The sequence below is a fragment of the Periophthalmus magnuspinnatus genome, chromosome 17 (assembly GCF_009829125.3).
Source record: "Periophthalmus magnuspinnatus isolate fPerMag1 chromosome 17, fPerMag1.2.pri, whole genome shotgun sequence".
NCBI lineage: Eukaryota > Metazoa > Chordata > Actinopteri > Gobiiformes > Gobiidae > Periophthalmus > Periophthalmus magnuspinnatus.
In genome coordinates this window covers 15182869-15200357 of record NC_047142.1, presented here as the reverse complement: position 1 = coordinate 15200357, position 17489 = coordinate 15182869, and the positions used below count along the sequence as shown (strand labels likewise).

Sequence of the window (17489 nt, the reverse complement as noted above, 5' to 3'; positions counted from 1 at the left end):
ATGTGTCACCTTACCTTTGTCCCAAACTTGACTGAAGACTTGTCATCGGGATTCAGCAGAGCAACCCCAAACGCCCGCAGCTTATTGACCGCACCAGTGGACAAAATATTAAGGACACAATTTCAGAAGTTGTAGGAAAGAAATATCAAACTTGTAGCATTCAGTGAGATAGTGCTAGCCAGTGGTGGTCCATGGAAAGGACAAGTACAGCCCCTGGTTTATTTTGCCATTTTAAAGAGAAAATTGATACAAATCTTATACTGAATTGCACAGACTTGAGGCTTCATAGTCCTTCCCTACCCTCTCAGCTTCTGAAAGTACAATTCTTTCAATTTTTCCAAAGACTTTAACTAAAGGGCCAATGTTACGCTATTTTTTTAATCTGTTATAATGATGTTTCTTCATCGCAAACATAGCTGGAGCTGTGTTTTGTTTCATTCACACAGGTTTAACACACAAACCCTGCAATCTTTTGACATTTGAGTTGAAAACTGAAACCCGAAACTGAAAACACTCAACTTTGCGATGTCATGTGGTAATACAGGAAGTGCTCCACTGTGTTTTTAAACTCCATACACCTTCACAAGAACCATCTGGATCATTTCAGCTCTGGAATTGCCCATCTCTACTGAACAAAAGGTAAAAGGAGCTGTTAACTTGAAAACTACAGCTTCGTGACATCACAAGGTGGAACAGAGCAAAATGTAATTAGTAATACATTTCTAAAACTTAATAAACCATGAAGTTAGAAGGACAAAAATAATGGTATCATAAACATAGCAGGTTATAGTTATAATATTAATGTCTTACAATTGTGCATGCTTGTCGAAGCCTCTCAAATTGCTACACTGTGGTCATTATTCATTTACTCCATACTCAGTGGTGGTAAGTTATCCCTTTAGCCACAGCAGCTCTGGAGAAGACTCACAAAGGCAGGGCTACCAAACTGTACTTTCACACTATAGGCAAGGTAGGTGAAGTGTCTTGCCAAAGGACACAACAACAGCACTTGGACCAAATCGTTTTTTGAGAACCCTGAAGGTTCCCATATTATGCTATTTTATGATCTGTGTTATAATGTTTCCTCATCAAAAATATACTTGGACCTGTATTTACATATTTAAGCTGAGTTATTCTCTCAAACCAAAAACACTCTGTTCCACCTTATGATGTCATGTGGTAATACAGGAAGTGCTCCACTGTGTTTTGAAACTTAATACACCTTCACTACAATCGTTTGTATAATTTCAGCTCTGGAATTGACAATCTCTACTGAAAACAAGGTAAAAGGAGCTGTTAACTTGAAAACAAGCGCTTCATAACATCACAAGGTGGAACCGAGCATTTTAATCTTTGGAGATGTAGACAGACTAATAATAAAGGGCTACTGAAACACATCTGAATGAAACAAAACACAACTCTGAGTATGTTTTTGAGGAGGTGACAACATTCTAACACGGCTTAACGCTCACAAAAGTCAAGGCTTTAATGTGGGTGGAACCGTTGAGCTCTATTGTAACTGGATCTGAATGGGTTTGTGTCAAGCAAATAGAAAAGAGCTTATAGTTTCAGAATGAGATGGAGAATGGTAATCTGCTGCTAAGTTCTCACAATGCTGATCGTTTTCATGGCCAGTATCTCATCCCTACATTTAAAACAAAAACAGGCAATATAAAACGGGTACGGAATCTAAAATGGATTACTTTTGTCTTTAGTGCAACGCAAGCACACTTACTGCACATGACCTGCAATTCATATCTTTGTAGACGCATTCACTAAGAGGAATGCAGGATCGATACTTTTTAGGATTGAACCAATTTCATATTATGGCTTAATCTATAATCCACATCATATAATGGAAGACAAGGCTTTCTCCTTCTACGACAATGACGGCTGAGTGAAATCACGCCTCATTAAGAGTACAGTGGTATAAATAGAACAGTACAGGAGCAGAAAGAGACTGTTTTTCAGACACTGCATTTAGTCTGTATATTTTTATTATTATGAAGTAGTGAAATGAAAAGGCAGAAGAGAGAGAGAGCGAGTTGCGAACGAGCCACAGAGGATTGTCTAAATGTTTAAACCTGACTCATGTAAAATCGGTGAAACAGTCTTTAGTCAATCTGGACAACAACAGAGACCTTTTACACAACGATTTGTTTTGCAAGTCAAGGCCAAATGTTGTGCCGAAATTATTTTTTGGAGCCCTCATTACCTTCAGATATACTTGTAGTGACAAAATAAAAAATGTCACAGTGGCGCCAATGCTCCCGTCATAAATCTACAAAAGGAGGATACAAAACAATACAATATAACTTCACAAACCTGATGTGATGTGCCGTAGTTTCATTCGTGAAATGAGTTGTGATAGCGCGCTCTGAAGGGGGAGTGAGGGGGGACTCAAATATTAAAACTGAAGCTTATTAAACATGTTAATACTTCATTTTCGGCAAATATAAAATTTCCAAAACTATAAAAGGTAACATGGTGCTCTAAATATGTTATGTGTTAGCAGTTAATACCCTTCAGAAGTGTAATACCCCCTCTTTAAAGACTAGGATAAATGAGAACATATACTTAGTAAGTAACATCATGGAAGTGAAATGACAATGGACTATTTTGCTGAGAAAAACTAAAAACGTTAGCTTGGCAATGCTTTATTTAGCCTTGATTTAAAATTAGCAACATAACGGCGCATTCCAGAGCAGAACAATGACAAGATGTTTGCACAGCGCTCTTCAAACCAAATGAACGGAGCACATATTTTTGAATCAGCATGTGCCAGACTGTACCCCGTCCTCACCGTTAAAAACAACATTTGTACAAGATTCACTTTCTCATTTCTAGAGCAAACACAGCTCCTCTCAGGCTAAGATGGAGTTTCTCTACAGAGTCTGCAGTCTTTAAAGTACATATGACAGGTCTGACTATGCCTTTCACTAAAGCATAGTTAACATCATTATAAGATTTTTTTTCATTATTTAAATTCAAATAAGAGTTTACTATTTTACTTTCTGGTTGGACACCATAACAGAGCAACTATGGTAAACAAGGATCAACACCATAGATGACATATGTCAAACTCAAGGCTCGGGGGCCAAATGCGGCCCTCCACATCATTTCATGTGGCCCTCGACAAGTAACTCAAAGGTATGATGGTGTTGAAATGTAATTTTATCAGGAGATACGCACAATTTTTACATCTAGGCTAATACATATGTAATATTTGTAACTTGAACAAGTAGTAAATACAGAAGCAGTAAATTAACAAGTTAAAAAAGTAGTTAGATTTATTTTACATCCGGCCCTTTGAAGGCAGCTATTTTGCTAATGTGGCCCCCGGTGAAAATATGTTTGACACCCCTGCCATAGACGGTATAAAAAAGTGGACAAATGGAGTGTGACATCACCCACAGTGTTCAATGGCAAACAAATGAAGCTAATCAAGGCTAGCAGTTATACCTTGCAGCTAATTTGCAACCAGAGACCATATTTGGAAGTCTGAGTTAGTGTATCATAGCAACGAAAGAGCCAGTCTGCAGTGAGGGTGTTAAAGGTAACGCTCCTTCCCACCTGCACTGCAGGTTTGGCAGGGGATGATCACTTAGCAACACTGTCAATCAAACCTGTTATTAACACTATCGAGAGCGAGTTAATGTTCATATCTAGATTTAGAGAGGGTTAATATGAAAATGACGATTCTGACAGCAGCATTTACAGAGAGAATTTTTTAAAATAGAAAACTAGGAACCACAGCTCAAAGGAACCACTTCGTGCCGATGCACACTTCCTATTTGGAATGCGGCGGTTAACAGGTCGGCAACGTCCATCTATATATATATTCTATGGTCAACACCTGTCCAAAATAGTGTACAATAGTTATTATTTAATTTACAAGATCTTTATTTTGTCAAATTAATATTTCAATTGTCAGAAAAATGTGTTCAATGGATGTAAATTGTTCCTGTATTTTAGATGCAAGTTTTGGTATTGATGACATAGGTAGATTCAGTTTTAGAACTCGACACAACTTCCTGTATTTTTGTAACATTCTTCTTAATTTTTTCCACAAACTGTCACTTAACTAATGTAAAACTATGATAAATATTTAACACAGGTACGAACATGAAAAACATGAAAATTCACTTTAAAATACCTGCAGTTCATTTAACACGTGAGCCTCCACAGAATGCAGTGTGCCAAAAACAGTTCTTACATAGAGGTTATTACTCTTATTTGTCTACTCCAAGCAGAAACAGATGTCAAATCGCTCATATGCAAATTCCGCAGTGCAAAATCTACGAGCTGGAAGGGGTTTTAGTGTCATCCAAATTGCTTTCTGAAAAACTTAAATCAAGGCTTGGTTTGTGAAGCTGAATTTCACACATTTTTCTAAAACAATAGATGTAATTAAGGCTGAATGATTTTGGCAAAGTATCTCATTTCGATTTTTGCTGACAAGTATTGTGATTGTGATTAGATTTGCAACTTGCATAAAATCATGATTGAGTTCACAGTGCACTTTATAAAGGCCAAAGTTTACCCTCACTTTCCAAACACTTGCAGGGACCAGGCTGATTATTCACTCTGATGAGTTACTACGCGCTTTTCAGAACTTTCAGAGCCCGAGCAGAGTTTTGCCATCACAGTAAAGGTAACAAATAGTATTACTTCCTGGTTCGTCGACAATAAAAAACTCTTTATAATTAGATGCAAACAGCACACAGTGGTATCATTTGGAGCCTAATGTCGCATTCAGCCCGCTACGGTAAAACCACAGGAAGCACCTCAACTTGGACTCTTTGCCATTTGAGGGCAGATGCTTGAAAACTCATTAACACACGGCAAATTTCTCCAAGACTCAACTCTGGTGTTGATGCTCAAACGCGCCTTGTGAACATTCAAGATGCAAAATTAAATGATTAATAGTATTTGTTAGAGCCCGACCAATATGGATTTTTGGGGGCTGATGTGATACCGATATAAGGGGCTTTGGGGGAGCCAATAGCCGATATATTTAATGTAAAAATTAATTGTAAATCTTCAGTTTGGCTCTATTATATAGGCTACATTTACAGTTATTCTGTCTCTTTACAGCCATATTTAAAGAATATAGGCCGAATAGTATTTTTGCATGACACTCTTATCAACACACTAACCTTCTATTGAAGTAAACAAGCGGTTAGTGTAAATGAGTGCTCGCAGCGGTAATTAATTATATATATAATATAAATTCTGACCATTAACACTCTATTCACAGCTCATTTACACATACATTTAGAGCCAAACATGTATACAGCCACTACAGTCACCACAGAGACAGGCCTATGAGCTATGTTTACTTTTATGCAGTAGTTTACATTAGCTAAGTGCTAACCAATGCAAATGAAAGAAAAGTAGCATCAAAACGTTTGCAAGACTCACCGCTTAGACAGGCTCCTCTCAGATCCCAAGTCTTCACAAATAAGATTCCTTTGAATCCTGAAACGACTGTCTGTAAAAATAATATGTAAAAATAATATGTATGTAATAATATGCTGACAGCCCTCTGTCTCCTCCACACAAATAATCCTTATTTTATTGCTGGTGTGATGTGTACTAAAGTGAACTTTTATTTTAGAGTTAGTAGCTTAGCTCAGAGCATTTTAAATCCCACACTGCCTCTCAGTCACAGACATGAATGGTCAGAGAGTGTACTGGTGTAAACAGGAGAACGTGACTCTGGGGCTGTATTCAGGTGCAGTACAGTGTCCCAGACACACAGACTCCTCTGCAAATAAATATTAATGCATCGCCACATATTAGATCATGAATCTATCTATGACTATCTATGCCATGTGCCCACATCAGCGAGATTTTGGCCAACTGCCGATATTTCTCCGTGCCCATATCGGCCGATAATATCAGCCCTATGTTTGTATCAATTAGTATCTGGGTATTGATTTTTTACACTCCAAGCAGTGCAGACCTGTCAGTTCAATACCCCCAAGCTGATCATTGATGATCTAAAATAATTACATTACAATTCGATTAAAATTTCATTAGTTGCAAAGCCCTGTAGACCTGACTATATTGTCACAGTTGATTAAGCCTGTCACGTGATCACTTATTCATTAAATGTATACTTGAAGATTTGATTACCCCATCTCATTTGATACAAGACTCTCAGAATATACTGTATTATAATATTACATAATTCTCCATCTGTGTGTTTTTCACTTAGGCATTGTACTGCAGCAGATTCATTAGGGCTGTCATTCAAACATTCTGTTATCAGGAGACATGTAGCGCCACAGTCACACATGCTAATTACGTTTTCAACATTCGCTCACAGTTTCTCCTCGGCATTATCTTTTAACGTTAATCGCTAATCTCATCAACAAAGTCTGCTTAATTAGCCATCATTGTCATATCTACCCAGTTGCCTAAAGTAATATTGTATCATTTATTATAAATTCAACCATGAAAACTCTTTCCTCTTAGTTCTTCATCTCATGTATACTGCAGTGATGTGAAGTTCGTGAGCGAGCCAACTCTTTTGAACGGTTCCTTAATGTGAATGGTTGGACCCGGATCAAATTTTTTAAATGAAGCAAATCTTTTTCTTTCTAATTTGTATGCATTTTTATACTGATTAGCTCTGAACTGACATAAAAATCAGTACAGAAGCATAGCAGGCAACATGAGTGAGAGCTTTGTACACAAAAAACATCTTTGGAATCATATTAACAGTTATTATTGTAATGGAGTCCCAATGGAGGAAGTCTGGGAATCCCTGTTTAGGCTGCTGCCCCCGCGACCCGGCCCCGGTTAAGCGGAAGAAAATGGATGGATTATTGTAGTGCAATGTTTTATTTCGATTATGCATAATTTCAAAGGGTAAACACACTCCCACTCTAAGTTTGAACCATTTTAAACACATTTATGCCTTGGTCGTTTCTCTCTGTGATCAGTTTGTAGAGAAAATGAGTCCTCACTTTGGCTCCTGTCATATAAATTGTGAAAGAGCCAGTCTTTTGAACGGCTCTTTGAAATGAAGATCCAAAAGATTTGGATCCCATAAAGAGCCGAAAGTCCCATGACTAGTATACTGTCTGTAACTTTCGTCCAATCACAGCTCTTTATCTTAACCTTTTAAAAAAGTTTTTTTGTTTTAAAAAAAGTAGGTTTGCCATATATTTCTGACAATATATTGGCAGATTTCATATTCATATTTCATTTCGTAATCTTTCATATCTTAAAAACATTGTGATTTGTAGACCAGATTGCCCACCTTACTGATACTTAGCAGCTGATGTCATCAACATTCCTTGGCACAATCAAACCACTAAGAACTGACTTAGTTGGAACTGCAACAAGGGAGATAATTTTGGATGTTAATCAAGTCGTTCTCATCTCATAGACTGTATATATATAAATGGACACAGCTAATCTGCTAGCCGCCGTGTTCATTGAGCCCAGTGAGCATAGGTGTGATTCAGCTCCATCGACTCCTTAGCCCATCTCTCTGTAACTGCTGCTGTCAGGCTCATCTGACCTTAAAATGTTCATATTAACCCACTCTAGATTATCCTGGGATTTTATTTCACTATTTTGTCCCTAAATCAAGATATAAACCTTAATAACAGACTAATCAGAGTTCACTGCCGCAAGCATTAGCAACAGGTTTGATTTACAGCGTAGCTAAGCACCTGCTCCCAGCCAAACCAGCGGTAGAGACGAGAAGAGTGTAACCTTCAACCACCTGATTTCTGATTGTCTCTTTGGTTACTATGACACTTGTGCTCACATTTCCAAATATGGAACTTAGCTTCAAATTACCAGTAATAACACGTAGCGTCCAGTAGCCCTAGGTGACATCGCACTCCCTTAGTCCACTTCTTTATACAGTCTATGGTCCCTCTTAAATAACATTACAATCACAAGCTACATAGTATTAGGCAAAAGTTTTTTAATTAGTCATTCTCATCTTCGTAAACAACAGACCATGAGCGCTTGCATTGATTAAAGGCACCTGATAATGTGCTGTTTAAATTCATTTTGTATTATTTTTCTTGAGTTTAGACAATCTAAAACCTTATTTGGCAGTGTTTCCTAATGTGTGGATTGTGTCACCATGGTAACTGCTGAACATTCCTCCACAGACATACATCCAGCCCGTCCTCCCATTCAGCCATTCAATACCTCACTCCCTCAGTCATTTTTATCTTTCTAAATCTCTGTGGGTTGAAATAGCACCAAATTCCATATTTTTTTCAACTTGTTCAGAAACTTTTGCAGCCAACTTTTGGAGTAGTGTTTTGGTGCGCCCAGCCCATAGACCTGTCCATCATCGACAGACTGCAGAGGAGCAGAGAGGCTTCATATTGTTCTGAACAGATAACATCCACTACCATAGACACAGGCAGAGACTGAGCGGGCTGTGCACAATGTGGCCCTGGCAAAACTAATAATGAGGCAAGATTACGCTGCAAAAATGAATTCAAATGAGAAAATGAATTTCATTTGCGCAGTTTGGATGCTTGATATTAAAGCTGCATTGGGTAACTTTTCGGAAAGTCAATAAGTACTGTGGCTTGGCATTTACACTGCTTAGTAGTGTTGCCACCATACTACAGTTTCAAATTTGAGGAGTAGACTCAATGTTTAATACCAATTCCTATAGCACGATAATAAAAACTACGTATTTAGACAATAAACAAAACAAATAGTGCAAACCTCTAAAGCACAATAAATGGACATATCTCGGGAAAAAAAGCATCAATAAAATGGCTCCTGCACATTTTGTTCAGCCCTGGACAAATGACGAGGTGGACACACAGGTACTCAAGTCTCTTTTGAGTACCTGTGTGTCCACCCACTCCACCTCGGTGAAAGCTGGGACCATCACATCACACCATTTCGTACTGTGCAGGATAGACCGAGCTCTCGGACTGGTACATGGCTCCTCCTCAACAGTGGCACAATTGTTGATCTGTGTTGATGCTCTTATAGCACCGTCGCAGGCCTACTTGCTAGACCTGTGTCACGCCCAAAAGCGGCCTGGGTGTTTGTAATGGAAATGCTCCCGCCTGGAGGTATCCCCCCCCCAACTGTTCCGCGCCAAGGAGGTGGCCCCAAATGAAGCATGCCAAGTGAAATGAGGCTATAATGGCTCAGATAAACAAGACCAGTGTATACTAGTCTATGTGTCTTATACTTGTTCTGATACAGCTCGAGATCATTCTAAAGCTGTTAAGGAAAGGTTCATTTCTGTCCTGTGAATATGACTTTTAGTATCAATACCTGCTCAAATGAGTATCTACTTTAAATACCAGTATAAAAAGTACCTCATTTTCAATACTTGCCATATTTTTGACAACCCTACTGCTTCTATAAAAGCACCATACTTTTTTTTTTACCTAGATAGACAGATATGAGTTTTAAAAGTGCTGTAACCTAATTTTTACTGTCTTAAAAACATGAAAAACAGAACAAGTGGTCCAAAGTTATTCCTCACTTACCTTAAGCATTCTGGGCATCCTAATTATTCACCGTGATGAGTTTAAAAGCTCTTTTCACACCTTTCAGAGGTCAGAATGAAGTTTTGCTGCCTGGATAAATATAACAACAAATAGCATGCCAGCACGCATTTCCAGGTGATCAGACAATAAAATGCTTTGTAATTAGATGCAGACAATACACAGTTGACTTATTTTGATCCCAAGAGCTGCTTATACAATATATCTCTACAGGGGCAAGACACATTTGGCTCAATACATGGGAAAATTGGGTAGTGGCAGAAACACGCGTGATGTCCGTGCAGCTAAATCAGGGTTTAAGTTTCACTCATAAATGGTGAGAAAATAGCCGTTTACTTTCCCTAACTTGGATTATAATGATACGAAGCACCAGAGGAGAGAATGTGAAGAGAAAAGATGAGGAGCTGCCGCTAGATCAGAGAGAGGGAGGTGGAGCGGGGGCCGACGGCACCACACACAGAGGCAGGCGGGAGAAACTGTGGCAATAAACTCACCTATTCTAGTAGTTATTTCTTTAGCACGATTACTTGATGGGATACACACCTATCACTTTCCGTTCATCATTTATTCATTCACTCCCAGCACTCCATCAGCCATAAGTACTATCGACCGCAGATACGTAAACTCCCAAACCCCAAACAACTACATTTATACTGTGAAATGTGTTGCTCAAAGACACATCAACAGTAACACACTAATCAGTCCATCTGGAATTCAACTATAAACCTTTGAGTGTATGGGTGAACGAATGAGCTACTACTATTACATCTACTTTGATTAATACTTTGCAGGTGATATCGTTAACATTCCCTGGGGGTGTGATGCTAACTGGAAGCACTGCTCTTTCTGAAAATCTATTGCTGGAGTTAGACTTTAATCTGAGTTTTATTTTAACACAATCTGACCATAAAGAGCTGACTTAGTTGGAACTACAACAGGGGAGCTGATTTGTGCGGTTGAACAAGTCCCTCTCAAATAACATTACAGTCACGGGCTAGCTAGCATTAGCCCACAGTCGGTTAGTCACTCTCACATTTTTGCTGAATATCAAGTGGGCCACGAATGCTTATACTGAACACAGACTCCTCAAAATGTGTTGTCTAAATCCATTTTGTATTTTTTTTCTTGAGTTTGCAGACAATCTACAAGGCTGTGTTTGCTAATGTGTGCATTGCATCACCATAGTAACTGCTGAGAGTTCTTCCAAAGACATATATGTAGAATCCCCCCCAGCGTGATGTCAATGTGTGCAAAGTATCTATATTAATATTTTAAAATTAGGGACATCACTTTATGGAAGTGATGTCAAAATTTCAGATGGAGGGAAAGGGCCTGTATAACTCTATGGGAGATTTAAAGTTTTTGAAGAAATATCCAAATTCATGATTCACAAATGCTGAATCTTATTATTATGTTATGAATCATTATTTGTTTGGGAATGGCTCCCCAGACTTTCCATATTAATCTAATGGCTTCAAGTCCTTTCAACGGACAGCAATCACAACTTTGGGAATGAATAATGACACCACTTGGTGAAGCTATTGTTTATTTATACTGACAGAGAAGACATTGAGCTTCGTGCCAGTTTTTGTTCCATTGAAAAGGCCAAGTAAATACAGAAATATTGCTCATAAATCAGGTCAACAGATCTGACAGTTTAACAGCAAATTCCACCATAGTAATCTGACCTGTCTCTAGTGCAAGTTTACACGATTCTAAAATGTTTTGTTATGTTAACTAGGGTTGTCAGTAGTATCAAAAATCAGGTACAGATTAAATAAAAACCCAAAACAAAGTGTTTTGTTTTATCAATGTGGTATCGGAATCGGTCTCAAGTCTATTCCTTTGCATAACGATTAGCTCTACTTGAGTTAGCCTATCTGTACTTCCATGCTCTTAAATGGACTGTTTAGCACAGCATGGTAAACAGGACAGGAGCAGGTGTATGCAACCCTCACCTCTCCAAACCGCACCATATTAGCGAAGACAGCAGGCTATTGAGAATGTCGGTAACAGCGAGAGAGGAGGAAATGGTGATAAATGACAGAGGAGGAGGAGGAGGAGGAGGGACGAACAGAGGGAAGGTGAGAGCTTGTTAACTGAGAGGAGGGAGAGTGGATAGGATGTATTTGGCAAGACTAAAAAATGGAAATTAGAGAGGGTGATGTTGACATAAATTATTATATTGATTATCATTTAAAAATGTGCTAAAATGTACCAGTAAATGTCATAGTTGTTCAAAAACGTTTAAAGTGGAACTAAACACTGGATCGACTTTTTTGTTTTGTGTATATGGTGTTTTATCATCTACTGCTCCTAGTCATTTTTTGACAACTTTAGTGCAAACTAGGTACATTTCTGGTCAAAAATACCAAAATCTGTGCTGCTTTCAGTGGCATCTCCAATTCCTGATAGTTGGTGACATCACACAAAACTGCCCTGAATACATCCAGGTGTTTCTGCTTACAAACACTCGGCCTGTTAGACCAATTACACGGTTCCTTATATCACTAAAAAGCTTAACACTTGCTCAAATGAGAATCTAGTTTGAATACTAGTTTAAGTATTGATTAGTATCTGATTTGATACTTTTGACAACCCATCTTCAGGACTTGAGCTAAGTTTGGACTCAGAACTCAGCCTAAATATGTAGAGTTTGTGTGTTAAACATGTGAGAATGAAACTAAACACAACACCAGGTATGTTTGTGATGAGGAAACAACATAACAGATGAAAAATGTGAGCAATATAGACCCTTTACCAAAACAATATATTTAGACAATGTCACAATGCCAATTATTGTAAAACAGTAGTCATCTATTTCCTTAAGATTTATTGTGGAATTTCAGACATTTTGAAAAACTTGGTCTGTTTACAACGCCCCAAAATAGGGAGCTGTGGATTCGAATTAAAAAGCAATTTGCAATTCTGTTGTTTTATTAATCAAGGAACTCATTTGTGGCAGTAATTACAGTTAACAAGTGTCCAATTTGACGCTGCTGTATTCGTGCTTGTATTATGTTAATGAAATGTGTTAAATATTAAAGAGGGAGGTAATTCATTTGGCTCTGGGTCAGGTCAGTTCACAGGGACATTCGTTTGGGGATTGTCTTTCTCTTCACACATAAAACACAATACTTATCTATTTTAATTAATCCCACAATTTGTGTTTTTTTAATTGCATTAACGAGCTTTATCCTTAGCTGATGTGTATATACACAAATAAGATCTGTAAAAAAGCAGCTCTTGAGGTCAGAATAAATTGGAAGTTAAAATGAACTAGTTCTAGGGGGGTATTAACTACTAACACGTAATGTATTTAGATCACTGTATTACTTTTTATTGTTTTTGAAATGCTATATTCACAAAAAAACAACAACATATTAATAAGTTTCACTTTTGTTTTTGAAGATCTGATTCCTGTACATAATGAAACATTTGTTAATACTTGAATAAAGTCCATCTTACCCATTACAGCCTGCAATTTTACACATTTAGAGGGACTTAGAGAAATAAAAACATGAAACATTTCTTGTTACCTTCTATCTCACCTTAGTTTGGCTCAGTTTTATAGTGATAACTTTAAATAGACAGAGTTCTGAGAACAGATGAAAACAAGCGATGTCTCCACTGAGTTTAGCGTTCCAACAAAACTGTCATAAAATGAAGGTACAAGTGTGATGGAGGAGAGGTGTTTTATTCACACTAACAAGAATTTTTTTAAGTAAAACACAACTATTTCTAGAAAAATAAAGTTTGTTTCATGAAGAAAATGAATAAAAAGAAGCATTTAAAAATATGAATATATATATAATTATTTCCTTAGGGCATCATAATAGCCGTTCTGCACAACCTACCACAATTCACATGGGATCATTGGTATTGGGGAATAGGAAAGAGAGGTTTTATGCAAAATCAAGTTTTGGAGCTTTCTACCATGTTATAAAGTTGTTCCCTGAGAACATTTTCTATGCATATTTGAGTAATTTAGCGATCTCTCCTGGGCCCTATTGGAACCCCCTTACGATTTGTAGTACGATCCTATCCAAAGGTCAGCCCACAAGCCCACATCACCCATGCTATATGGCAATTTTCCAAAAATAAACAAAAGCGGGATACAAAACAATACACTATAACTTCACAATCTTGATATGATGTGCTGAAGGAGGAGTGACTTAACATGGAGGGGAAGGGAAATTTAGAGCGTCAAAAACAAAACTGAAACTTAAATTTCAGTTTATACGTTGTTTTCGGCGAATATAGCATTTTCAAAACAATTAAAGGTAACATGATGATCTAAATATGTTATGTGTTATGTTATTCCAAAATAGCTATTATGGTCATATTGTGGTAATGATCATAAGTTCTCTAGTTCAAGTCCTATCTAGGAGACAGGGAGTACTTTGTTGAAATTGTAAAATGTGTCTCATTAAATGTCCCTGACCTGTGGGGTGCCCCAGGGGTCAATCCTGGGACCCCTATTGTTCAGTCTACATGCTGTTAGACCAGTTAATACGCAGCAATAATGTGTCCTACCACAACTATGCAGATGACAGTCAGATCTATGTCTCACTGGCAGCAGGTGAATATGGACCAGTGGATTCACTCTGCCACTGCATCCAACAGATCAGTGTGTGGATGCAAAACAACTTTCTTCTGCTAAACTCAGACAAGACTGAAGTCATCATCTTTGGCCCACAGAAACATAGAGAAAGTGTCAGCAGTCACCTCCAGTCTCTTTCTCTAAAACCTTCAAATCAGGCTAGAAATCTAGAGATAATAATGGACTCAGACTTGAACTTTAACAGCCACATCAAATCAATAACATCTGCAGCTTTTTACCATCTAAAAATATTGCAAAAATCAAAGGTATATTGTCAAAAACAAATTTAGAGAGACTTATCAATGCATTTGTCTCCAGTAGGTTAGACTACTGTAACGGCCTGCTCACTGGCCTCTCCAAATGAGCCTTAACACAGCTGCAGTACATCCATAATGCTGCTGCTCAAGTCCTGATTAGAACCAGGAAGTACGATCACAGGTCTGTGCTCAGGTCTCTGCACTGGCTCCTGTGGCTCAGAGAATAGGCTTTAAAGCAGTTCTGGTTGTGTACAAGTCTCTCCATGGCCTAGCATCTGATGCATCTGCATCAGTGCATCTCCAACATGACATCCCCAACAGTGCCATATGAAACATCTCACACTCTGAGGACTTCAGGGACAGGTCTCCTGCTGGTGCCCAGAGTCAGGACTAAACATGAACATTTCAGTTTTATGCAGCTGGAACAGTCTTCCTGAAGATGTGAGACAGGCCTCTACTTTGACAACATTTAAATCCAGGTTCAGAACGGTTCTGTTTAGCTGTGGATATGACTGAAAGGTTCTGCAGTCTTCTCTTTTAATGTTCATTTTATGATAATAATTTGTGATTATTTATGCTTTGATTTGTTGGATATTAATGTCTTTCTTATTCCGTATAGCACTTGGAATTACTTTGTGTATAAATTGTGCTTTTACTCAAGTCTGAGCACTGTTACTTCAATAAAAAATATTATTCAAGTAGGAGTAAAAGTATCCTACAAGAAAAGTATTCTGAAAAATACATTTTCTTTCAGTATTACTCAACTAGGCAACATATAACTGAGTAAATGTAACTGAGTACTACCCATCTCTTCATATTATAACTCTCAAAACTACTAAGCCCATGTACTAAATCTCACTTTTATATGGCATCAATGACAAGTGAAAAATAAGTGGGATAGGAGCCAAAATGTGTGTGCGGTACAAGGACAAGAGGGACAAGTGGTCACAGTCCTCCCGGCACGCAGCGCTCATTGTCCGGTTACCTGGTGGTCGATGATCCCGCTGTATCCCTGGAGCACCGGGGCCAGCTCTTCCTCCTCCTCCTCCTCCTTTTCCTCTGCCCGAGTCTGTGGATGACGCTCGGGGTCGGTGTCCAGGCTCACTCGGGGCAGAGGAGCGCTCGTGGGCCGTCTTTGAACGCGCACGTGGGCCGATCTGATGCGCGTGGTGGCGGCGGTAGTGGTGTCGTTGACGTCCCGGTCTCGTGCGGCTCCGCTGAAGCTGCCGTTGTACACGAGGAAGAGGCTCGCGCACAGGAGCAGCACGAGGAGCACCGCGACCCCGTGACGCTGCGGACACAATCACACACAGAGTCACGAGACAGGGACACATTAGAGCTGTATAGTGTATAGAACTGAACTTAAGCGCAGAGAAGACACTTTTATTTTTTAGCACTGGACACAATCAAAAGTAGGCTAAGCTATTTAGATTTATAATACCACCAGCGAACCGTGAATTTAATCACTTAACAAAATGCCGATTGAACCAGCAAAAGAGTAAACCACGGCACAATTATGGCATAATATTTCAATGAAGTGTTAGTCTAAAGGTTAAACTCTATATATTCAACCTACAGTAGCACATTAAGCTAGTTTAAAATGTCACCAACTGCTTTTAATAGGCTAACTCCCCGTCTCTCTCCTGGTGACCATCTCAAACTGAATATGGACGACAAGAAGTAGATTTTTTAGACAGGGGAAATAGAAAAAAAAAAAAAAAAAACAGTGACAAAAACTATAACTATAAGCAACATAAGGGTACATTACTACTACACAAGTTATGGCAAACATTTCAATGACGAGTTATAGAGTAAACACTATATATTCAACCGATAGTAGCATATTAAGATAGTTTGAACTTTGAACTAATGTAGCATATTAAGCTAGTTTGAACTCATTTAGCATATTAAGATAGTTAGAACTAATTTAGCATATTAAGCTAGTTTACATTAATTTAGCATATTAAGTTAGTTTGAACTAATCTAGAAGTCAAGCTAGGTAGTTATTTTTTAGTCTATTTTATTGAGAAAAAAAATCCAGCATATTTCAAACCCAGATCCCTCGACTACGGAGCGCGTAATCTAAGAATATTCGCAACTCCTACATAAAACGAGTGTTTTACAGAAGACACTAGCCATTTTTAGGGTTTAAAACTGTCACTTGTTGCCCGATGCCCACATTAAACAAAGATTTTCAAAGTCCTGTCCTTGTTTTAAGCTATGATAAACTATTATAAAGCATCTTTGCGTTACTGTGAAAAGCGCTAGCCCATATAAAACCTATGAATTGTTAGCCTATTATTAAAAGTAAGACAGAAACAAGTAAGTTTATGAAGTAGCTGGCCAGAGATGACTTTTTACATCTGACAGACAATTTCAATCACAATTTTCACACCTGTTCGTAACTGACAACGGTAACCGCACGCAGATATTTAAAAAAAATAGTTCTGAACGTGCACGTGTGTCGTATTTGCGTCAGAAAGTGCCAGCTAGAGCGCGTGTGGCTCCGTCTAGTCTCCCTCGTGCGGGTTTAGATCCACGGCGCGCGCAGCTGGACGTCTATTGTTCACGTCGCCTACTAATCTTTTGATCCCGTAGAAAAGCCAATACGGCGCAGAGAGATAGAGTCACTCCAACAATAGTGCAGTTTAAAGCGAAACCAAGCGGTCTGTACAAGGCAAAAAGCTTTAATTACCATGGGTGTCTTCATGTTTCGAAGCGCTGTACTCTTAAGTGCTAATAAGTCCACTGTTTGGTCTACTTTCAGCCATGGTCCAAGCGAGTCCCGGTCTAGTCCAAGTCCGAGTCCCGTGATGGGGAGTCTAGAGCCCGGGTGAGTGCTACTGCTGCTGCCGCTGCTTGGATGTTTTCAAGACTCCGGCGCGGATGGTCCATACAGCGGGAGGCAGGCAGGCGGCAGATGTGGAGGAGAGGGCTCCGCAGGGTCCTAACGCCTCACGGGTTTGTGGAGATGGAGAGAGGGGAGAGGTGGAGGAGAGGAGAGGAGAGAGGAGAGGTCAGACAGAGAGAGAGAGGGGAGAGGTGGAGGAGAGGATGGAGTAGGGGAGAGAACAGAGAGAGAGAAGAGATGGATGAGAGAGTAGGGGA

The 17489-nt window shown here is 38.8% G+C and overlaps 1 protein-coding gene across 1 annotated transcript in view; it reads right to left on the bottom strand.

Annotated features, from left to right (window-relative positions):
- st6galnac5a (ST6 (alpha-N-acetyl-neuraminyl-2,3-beta-galactosyl-1,3)-N-acetylgalactosaminide alpha-2,6-sialyltransferase 5a) overlaps window positions 1-17241 on the bottom strand; it is a 113155-nt gene extending 95914 nt beyond the window's left edge. Inside the window, exons 1-2 of the mRNA XM_033981901.2 lie at window positions 17077-17241; window positions 15367-15672 (exon numbers count right to left, since the gene is read on the bottom strand). Coding sequence (XP_033837792.2) covers window positions 15367-15672; window positions 17077-17091 — 321 coding nt within the window. The 5' untranslated portion in view covers window positions 17092-17241. The remainder of the gene's footprint in view (window positions 1-15366; window positions 15673-17076) is intronic.
- Window positions 17242-17489: the final 248 nt, after the last annotated feature.